The sequence below is a fragment of the Leuresthes tenuis genome, unplaced genomic scaffold (assembly GCF_036924035.1).
Source record: "Leuresthes tenuis unplaced genomic scaffold, fLeuTen1.0.hap1 SCAF_23, whole genome shotgun sequence".
Lineage (NCBI taxonomy): Eukaryota > Metazoa > Chordata > Actinopteri > Atheriniformes > Atherinopsidae > Leuresthes > Leuresthes tenuis.
In genome coordinates, this window is record NW_027325377.1 from 10422290 (window position 1) to 10432162 (window position 9873).

The 9873-nt window shown below is 37.5% G+C and overlaps 2 protein-coding genes across 4 annotated transcripts in view; one reads left to right on the top strand and one right to left on the bottom strand.

Moving 5' to 3' along the window:
- The window catches only part of slc41a2b (solute carrier family 41 member 2b), a 42060-nt gene extending 37887 nt beyond the window's left edge, over nt 1-4173 (bottom strand). The window contains exons 1-2 of one of the 3 annotated variants that reach the window (XM_072377075.1): nt 4095-4173; nt 2626-3271 (exon numbers count right to left, since the gene is read on the bottom strand). In XM_072377075.1, coding sequence (XP_072233176.1) covers nt 2626-3168 — 543 coding nt within the window. In that variant the 5' untranslated portion in view covers nt 3169-3271; nt 4095-4173. Of the gene's footprint in view, nt 1-2625; nt 3276-4045; nt 4065-4094 lie in introns of those variants that run through there. The other 2 variants (XM_072377074.1, XM_072377076.1) reach the window with 2 other exon arrangements.
- Nucleotides 4174-4832: 659 nt separating this feature from the next.
- Nucleotides 4833-8630, top strand: nopchap1 (NOP protein chaperone 1). The gene is made up of 4 exons (XM_072377808.1): nt 4833-4913; nt 5517-5591; nt 5715-5848; nt 7691-8630. The coding sequence occupies exons 1-4, from the start codon at nt 4853-4855 to the stop codon at nt 7880-7882; spliced, it is 462 nt and encodes a 153-aa protein (XP_072233909.1). The 5' UTR covers nt 4833-4852; the 3' UTR covers nt 7883-8630.
- The last annotated feature ends 1243 nt before the right edge of the window (nt 8631-9873 follow it).

The window sequence follows — 9873 nt, forward strand, 5'->3', positions numbered from 1 at the left end:
GATCATCAAATGTTTGGTAAAATCTCACAGCAAGTTTAAATTAGGTGGCAGCACAGTAACATGCGGAAAAAGAAAATACTTTTTTCCAATCTATCATGCCAAACAATGCAACTGAACTCAAAATAAAAGCTGAAGTGAGCCAAATTTCTGGGTCTGCACATCATCGCTGCAGTGTGTACATCATCATTTCTGCACAGCAGAAGCTCACATGCAGCAGTTTAATGTAAGTGCTCACTATGCAGAGCTTCAGGTACACAGGTATACAGGTGAAATGTGGCTTAAATGCAACTTGTGATAGGACAACAAGGCAGGAACTAAAGTAAGCAATAAGCTACAAGCTAAGCACAGAAACTGTGGTTATGGTTGTTTAATGTTAACCATATTACTCTGCCTGAGCTGCTTGGACACTTGCCAGCTAAACTACCTACTAAGCTACAACTACATAGAGGTTATTACAACAGACATAAAAGAGGGATTCGATAGACAGACAAGGCAAACAGAAAGACAAGACTGACAGGCAAGACAGGACAGGACAAACAAGTTAGCTGTCACTCCTCCTCCTAAACCTGTGGTTTGACGTATGTGAATATTGATATAGCTAGATGGGGTTGACTCTGTGATGCTAACATTTTCCTATCTCCCATTAAGTAGAACCCTGGCCACAGCAGGAGGCTCAGGATCATGGAAGGTAGGCAAGCAGTCATAATGAGGTTTTGGGAGTGTGGCAGCAGGAGGGGAAGCTTTGGTGAAGTGTGTAAGACAGGAACTCTGCAAGCCGGTCTCAACCCTGGTTTGTCATGGTTTTGGATGGCTATTAAATTTTCCCATATTACTAGAAATTAGTGCTACCCCATCCAAATTGGGATGGATTCTGTCCAAATCTGACCAGGTTTTCATAAAATGTACAGATAATCTATGTAGCCCACATTATCTGCTGGACACCACATAGACAGCAAGCTGTTGAACGATGACATGGCTAAACATGTCCTCACTAGTCAGATTTGATAGGGGTCCAGAGAAAGTGCAAGCATTTTACAAGTTCAAATACATACAGTATCATATTTACAATAGCAAGGAACAAATGGAAAACAATTTACAGATTTGTTTACTCGAACACTGGCAATAAATGCCCTGGAAGATTTGCTGTTATGTTTGCACCTTGTGTCATCTACTGATCTTCTGGGTTTCTAGTAGGGGTCCAGGTGGAAAATCTCCACAAGAAATCCAGATCAAATGCTGTGGACATTAGCATTTACATGTCACTTGTCCAAGACAGCTCTAAAACATGCAATTACTACAGTGCATTTGAGAAAACAACTTTAATTCAAATCTTAACTTCTTCCAGAGCTATCAAATGCTAATATGCAGAAACTGAGCCAAAATACTGTGAACGATGAGGACTATTCATTCCATACAAGAAACAGAATTTTACTGGTAAAAAGTCTATCCCTATTATGCCCAAGAACCTATACAAGCTCTGTCTGAGATGAAGAAAGCTACTGTACATTCTCTGTACATTTAAGATTTCTCAAAAATGAATAAATAAGCAGCCACAAGTAAGCAAAATCAAAGAAGAAGATGATTACAAGCTAGCAAAAGGATACCGTAGATTATTTCAAATATTATAAATATTTATAAAACCAGCTTTCCTGGACCACTATATAGCTGGCGTACCATATAAAAAGGTTGTAGTTCCTTGACATAGCCTGGGTTTGAGTCCTGGCCTGGGGCCCTTTGCTGTATGTCTTCCCCCACTCTCTCTGCCCCCTTTCCTGTCTACCAACTGTCAAATAAAGGCCACTAGTGCCAAATAAAACTGCTTTTCAGTTGTTTTTGCAGAGAGGAATGCACACAAGATGCATTTTAGTCACACTGGACAAAGTTAATTTTTTCTTTTCAAATAAACTCCTTTTAATAAATGGAATCCAAAACAACATACCAACTGTTATTGGGAGACACAATTTTTTTCTTTTTTCTCTATCATATGTTATGTAACATATATAATAACATCTAATTTAATTTTCAGTCAAACAAATGCATCCATTAATAATCAATGATTATTACATTATAAACTGGAGTGATATATTTACATGAGTTAAGGAACAATTAATTGAGTAAATCCCCATTTTAGTTTATCCCTTGAGAGTGACTATGATACATTGGACTGTCATTAGTTTTACTGTGCTTGAACAACATATCGTCCCAGATATATTTCCAAAAATTTAGTTTCTAGACTATTTTATATCACTGATATAATGAAAATGAAATAACTTAATAACGCAAGCAAACCCTTTCAACAAGTACTAACATTCTGACTATTAAGAATAGTGAAATTTGAATGTGAAAAATATTTTTAGAGATTCAAAACATTTGAAACATAAATAAAATATATATTAGTCTCAAGCAGCACTTCATCTTAACTTCACCAGGGGTATACTTTGTTATGGTGATGCCTACATGTTCTGAAACGTCACCTAACTAACAAACTACTGTGTTAACAGAACAATGACTGGGGCACTGAGACTCAAAATGGAATAAGAATGCTTAAACGCTTTAATGCCTCTCTGTCACAAGCAGTGAACTATGCCGGTTGCTGAATAATTGTTGTGTTGTAGCTGAGCTTACCTGCACAATATCCAACACCATTCCAGCTGAAACAGTTCCAAAGCCAGCAAGAAGGAAAGGCAACAAAATCTGCAATGCCATAGCGAGCGGTGACTCCTTGGGCATATTCAACACATCCAATCCCAGCCTTTCCTCCTCATCTTCTTCCTCCTCTTCATTTTCCTCTTCACCAGAGAGTCTCCTCTCAGGTAACATTGGCTCTGTCTCAGAGTAGCCTCCGTCTCCACAATCAGACAAAGTTACAGAGGACCGAGAGGCCCGGTCAACAATCCGTCTGCCTTCTATATGAGATGTGTCTTGTCTGTAGCCATTCTGTAGCGAGCAAGCCTCAGGTTTAGTTCCAAGATCCGCCATGGCCAATCGCTCTTCCTGTAGTTTTGTATAACCAGTAGGGACCATAGTTTGGAAAACTGAGGCAGTACGCACTGAGGACACAGGTTTCAGGGAGAAAGCACTCCACCCGCCACCTGCCACATTCATACGCACGGTCAGGTTAGAGCCAAGGGACTCTCCTAAAGCTCCTCCAAAGTTCTGGATGCTCATGATGGGATCGAGGACTGCAGTGTCTCATTTCTTGTCATCCAATCAGAGGGCAGTCTCAAAATAATACAGTCAAAGTAGCTCTGTTGCAATATCCATGTTCACACTGGCTTCAGGTATGCATCAATTGAGGGAAAATAAACAATTAAACTGATTAGGTGAGAAAAGGGAAAAATACAAAAACAGTTTAAAGGAACAGCAATGATACAATTACACTCAGTTATAAACGGGAACTTGATTCTTTTAACTTTGAGCACTTCGTAGAAATAAACTGGGTTTTTTTCTCTGCATTTGTCTTAAGCAATGCAGCAGTTTTTCACACTGAAGTAAAACTAAACAGATAAACAGAACCCACTAACGTCTGACTTTTAAAATGTATTCTCACACCAACTTCTTACTTTGAGGACTGACAAAAACTACTGTACATCCAAAATTTTCAGTATATTAAAATGCATTTTTATCTGAATTGGAAGGTGACTAACGAAGACAGATAAAAACATATTTCAAACACAACATTGTGTTCGTTTGTTCACTATTTACCTAAATCAGTTACAGCGTTAGTGAGATTATGTTTTGTCCAGCTTTGGACTTCATCATTGTTCAGGCCTTTAACAACTCCCATCAGTCTAAATTAGTCACATTATGGTAGCGATTCTGTTTAACACCTACTATTACCGGAGCAAATAGTAACCGATTAACTCAGAGCAAAAACGCTGGCGTCTTGTTCATCGTGTTAGCTAAGTAACACGGTGATGTTAGCTAGCCGTATAGGAATCAAAACAGTAAGAAGCAGGTAAGCTGCCAGCTTGCTTAACATAGTGCGTAAACCAGAAGAAAACTAGCTAAAATTGATGGGTAAATAGAATAAAAAACTGAATACTTATTTAAGTCCTCAGTGTTTTATTTTCCACCTCTTTTCCCCAAGTTACCTTACGCTAGGGAGGAATTTCAACCGGGAGTAGAGATGCAAGTCTTCCTTGACAGGCAGCCAGCAAGCTCCGCGTCAGAGCAAAGAGTGCCAACAAAGATCGTCAATAAAGAAGCAATGAACGACTCTCAAATAAAATACTGTGAACGAAAAGTGCATTATTCAAGTTTAATCTCTTTTTCTTTTTTCCAAATAACGACATTATGTTAATACACAACATTTTCAGTAGTGAATGAAAAGTTCCCACAAGTCTTATGATACATTCTATGATAATTCCTGTTTGAAATTACCAATATTTTTGATTGAATTGTGACATCTCTGACGCATATATTTCTAATGTTGATTAAGTAATAAAGGTAAACAAACGTTTCACTTTCAAGAGGCTTTGATTAAGTAACTATGTAACGTATTTCTAATGAATATCAAAAAGCGATTGAGAGTGAAACCTCTTGCTAAACCTATTCACACTTAATAATCTTTCTGGACATAACAAGAAGTGCCACTCAGATGCAGAGCGTTTAAATGTAAAACAAAACCAATCCATATTACAAATCATTTTAACTGATTCTATCAACTGGTTAGTCAAGCGTGTGTGTGTGTATTTACAGCCAGATGTGGTATCTGATCTTGTGAGCTTTTCCCACACAGTAGAGGGCAGTGTATAAACCATAAACACCGTCAGTCATGTCTTAAACTTTGAACCGGATGTTGATCTCATCATACGCACGTTGGGGTTAACTAAGTCGTGCCTTTCTCAAAATGGAATTAGATACGAAGAAAAAGAGTTCACAGGCTTTACTTTCATATGGCAGTGGCGGAGGTTTGAATGTTTTTTATGTTAAATATTAAAGTTTTCAGGAAGTTTGAACGATAACGGACTGTAGCATCAAAAAGCTAGCTAACTCGTTGTCATCATATAAGTTTCGAGACCAATGAAACGCGTCCAGCTCAGTTATTAAAAAATTTTTTTTAGGTGCTTTATTGAAAGAAAAAAGTATTTCACGTTTAAGATATTTAAAATACAGTTGTGAATATATAAGTAGACGCTGTTTAAATGTTTGTTTAATTCATCAGCCGTTCCATTTCCATGCCCCCCCCCCCCTCTAATCTGCCTCTTTTATTGCAGTAAGTGTACCCTGGCGTGTCAGTGTTTGCATTTTGTTTTATTTCCTAAATATGAATTACTGCAGTTTGCACTTCTTCATTGATGTAGTACTGTGGCTTATTTTCAGTGATGTTTCCAAAATATTGTTTCATGAGAGGAGTCTAGTCTTACTAACGAAGTCCAGGATCTCTATCAAACAAATCTGTATAGTTTTGATTTATCATTATTTTTTATATGAAATCATACATTTAAATTTCCATTAGTTTTCATAAGACTTGCTTTTATAAAGTGTTTTAAACTTGTTTTCTGTGCTACTAGATCTCAGTGAGAAACTTCTTCTTAAACCAAAGGCTGGTAGATCCCTACAGACAGAGAAAGTTCCGAGAAGCAGCGGTGAGAACTTGGATCCCACCTTGTTACTAGTTTAAGCTATATATTTACTTTTAGGAAGACAAAGAACAAATAGCATTTCAAACCAATGTGCGGTATGTTTTGTTTGATTTGTCTGTATATTAGTGCTGGAGCGGCTGCAGAACTTCCTGCCTGAGATGGCGGAGGCCAATAAAAAATTGAAGCAGCAAATAGATGAGGCTCCTGCTGGACACTTTGACATAGAGTGTGTGGAGGAAGCTGAAAGGATCATAGAGATGGTGAGTGTCACTCTATTAATGAAAACTCAAATCCAAGCATTAAAGGCACAAAAAAAGAGAAAATGTAGCTCAGGTTTGACGATCAGTGGTTCAGTGTTTGGTTTCACTAGTTCTCATATTGAAGTGTCCTCAGTGATGTTACAGAACTCTCGCATTTGAGAGAATTGACTTTGATTTCTTTTGGGGGTCACCTTTTTAAGTCATTTTGACACATGAACACCTGAGATTTTAAGAGAATGTGCCTACCATTTGATCTGGACCTTTTCTGCAGCTGCTATTCGCATCTCGTAATGATTTTTGATTCACAGGGAAGGGAAGCGAGTGCTTTTGCTTTAAGAGCTGTTCTGAAGATCTTCTTCAACAGTATCCATGCTTTGTCTCGTTAAGGGTTGTGGGGCCAACATTCTTTGCAGAGCTGCCCAGACCTCCCTCTCTTATGCCAGCTCTTCCATTTCCTCCTGGGGGTCACCAAGACAAAAAGCTTGTTTAATTTCTCTGTATAGTGCACAGAAATAACTGTTGTGAATTAGTGCTATATGAATAAGCTAAGACGACTAAATCGCTGCACCAAATAATGGTAAGTAAAACAAGGTGGGACAGATATATTTATTTATTTAATAACATGATTGATCTTATTCCTCTAAAAAGCAGATTATTTGCCAAATGAAGCCAAATACCCCCAAAATAATGTTAAAGCAGTCAAATGAGTTGGAGGACTAAGAAAATACAAATAAAGACGGAATAAGCGGAAAAATTTTTTAACTCCTTTTTGCAAATACAGGACTTAAAGGAGCACCGATGTTGGAGAAAGTGAAATTTACAGACAGGTTGCGATCAATCATAAACAAAAGCAGTAAGTGAGAGAAAATAAACCCGATTTACCATATTATTATATAATTTCCTTTTTGGATAGATTAAGTATTTTTTAATTAATTGGATTTAATTTCATATTAGTTTCATTCTATAACACATTTGTTACATATAATAATATATATATGTATACACACACATAGGTACTTTTCATTTCATTTCATAAACTGCCAAATTGCAGGAGCCCCTTGTGACTTAACCGAGATGACGCATAGTAGCAAAGGTATGTGTGCTCGCTGATTTTTGACCCACCAGCTTCGTAGAGCACCAGTGATGTCCGAAGCTATGGACGTCATCAGTCACATGACTGTTGTTGCTCAATACAAGCTCCGACAATTAGTGACACACAGCAGTTCATTCGACTGACACAAGCTTCGGAGCTCCAGTATTGTTTGCCCATCTCTACAAAATGGGAGAATATCAGATTCAATGTTTCCCAGTCTGTCTTTCTGTGATGGTGTGCTAAATAAACAAATTAACTATACTTACAGATAATTTTAGAGAGCAGAGAAAAAAAGATGGCAGAAAGCATCAGGGTAGTGGTTGTGGTGGTTGCTAGTCATCACCTGAAGTTGGCTTGTAAATGTCATATTGCGTTACTAATGTTAAAAATTCAACCCAAACTTGAATCTGCATTACCTACAAAGATCAGGGTCTGAAAACTAAAATGAATGAAAGATTTTAATCATTTATCTCTGAATAGAGTTAAATTTCATGACAGCACAGTTAAGCATAGTAAAGTGTGTCAGTGTAGCTGACTTTGATTCGGAAAACTACGTTCATTCGATTACAGGAATATTTCTTAGTAGCTCTACCTATGGTAATAGATCAGAACGTATCCACTCAAGATGGCTAAAATGTTTGCACTGTACTGTACAGTTTAGCATTTTACAGCAGTCCGTTTAATTGTTTTTGACTTTATTTTATTGTAGGATTTGCCTGAGTTATGTGATTTCTTCCTCGTGTCCCCAGGATGTTGCACTGGTGGAACTTGATGGGTCAAACAGCAATTCTGAGGATGATGAGGAGACATCAGACTCTGAGGAGGAATCAGACTCTGACAATGATAACAGTGTGATTACTGAGGAGAACCTTAAACTACCTGGACGCAAAAGCAAAACGAAGAAAGCCAACATCCAGGTTCTGGAACAGCAAGGGGAGTAGATGATTCAGCCAGACAGACTTGATTTCTTCTCAACATGAGGTGGTATTCGAAAAACTACCTCACAGAATTTTTGGTTATCCTTGATGGGCATAAAAGACAGTGAGCAGAAAGGCTCTTTTGTGGAGACTTACAGACTATTCTTATTCCTTTGAGAAAAATATTGAAAACATGTTTTTGTTCGTACACGTAAAGGAGCAAGAACAGATGCTATCACCTCATTTCTGGCTATCGACTGAGCGTGTGACCTCTCTGTCTACTTATGAGGATGCAAAAATTTGGATCAGCTTGTTTTTGTCAGCTGTTTTCATGTGCTTGTGTATGTTCTTATATAATTTTAGGCAATAAACTATCTCTGCGTCATGAGTCAGAATTAGAAAAAGAAAGATGTGAAAACAAATCCAGCTACATATCAGTTTATCCATTCTGATTAACTTAATGGTAAATTGATTGCTTACAATAATTCATGCTTAAGTGTGAGTCTGTTAAGAATAATCCTGTTAACTCCTTGTCAAATAATAAATCATATAGACTTTTTTATAGGACTCTTCATACCAATTGAATGCAGCACACAGGTTTTTGAAGAGTTCAAATGGAAAAAAAAATCAAATACATAATTACAAGTTCTTCAAATGAGATTTAAAAACAATCCCTCCTAATCTCCATATGCCCCCCAGCTCTAGTAAATGGCAACACAGAGGAATGAGGTGAGACAACTGAACAGAAGAGAATAGAAGAACAGACACACAGAGAGTCAGACATATATCGTAACCATAAATAAAATTGTGCATGTCAATGTTTCTTTCCAAATATTTATGCGAAAAATTATCAAGATTTCACATGAATCGCATAGTAAGTTTAAGTGAGTTGAATCAGCCATAGGCAAGATTTTACCAGAGATGGTCTGCTGCCTCCCAAGCAGAAAACCTGGGGTCAATTCCCACTAAGTAAAGGGTTAAATTTATAATGAAACGTGATAGTAAAGCTTTCCAATTCAGTTTTGTCAAGTCATTTTACAAACTTCAAATGGACCACAGAGGGCCTCCTGCTTTTGAACTGCTAGTGCTTTCATCGAAGGGAAGAGAAAGAAGGCCAGTTTCAGGCGTCAGCGAACTTTCCACTCAATTGCCAAACTGAATTCTGGGTTCACAGCTTACAGTGGAAAGTTGAGAATAGTTAAACTGTCAAGTAACAGAGCAAGCACCAGCCCGTAAAATGATCTTATGTACTGTAAATACCCATAAAAAACAAAGTTCAACTATAAGGACTTGATAGAGAAGGACATGTGGTTGGTAACTCGCTTATTAGATCGCAACAGTTGTATTATGTCACACAATCATTTTTATCTCATGCGTAACAATAAGAAACTGCTCATAATCTTCATAACTAATGCACCCTGAAGTCCACTACTAATCATACTCTAAATGGACTATAATTAGTAGAGTTTGTTTAACATTAATGAAGAGCATCCCATTTAATCTAGACCCATAAATCACAACATAATAGATCACCTGGTCTGTGGGCTGCTTGTACATTGTCTAAAATTAAGATAATTATTTTGTATCTACTGTTACATATTACCAAGATAATATTCTAGATCAGGTTGTTATCAAATGTCACAAAAATTCAAACTTAAAAACCTCAAATCTGGAAAGAAAAGTGTCACTATTTCTTCCCACCGATAATGTTTATGCATCTGGCAGACACTTTAATCCAAAGTGATTTACAAATGAGGATAAAACATTACAAAGTTGCATAGAAGGAAAACCATGAGTCAGGCTCTGTCAGAATTGACAGGGGTAACAGTGTAGAAATAGATTACATGCATAAAAGGAAGTACAGAAAGAGAAAGTGCAGTAGAGGGGGTAGGGAAGCACAGGATAAGTGTTAGGGTAGGAGATGCTCTCGGAAGAGCTGGGTCTTCACAAGTTTCTTGAAGATAGATAGGGACGCCCCTGTTCTGGTAGCGCTTGGTAGATGAAAAGAGTCTGGA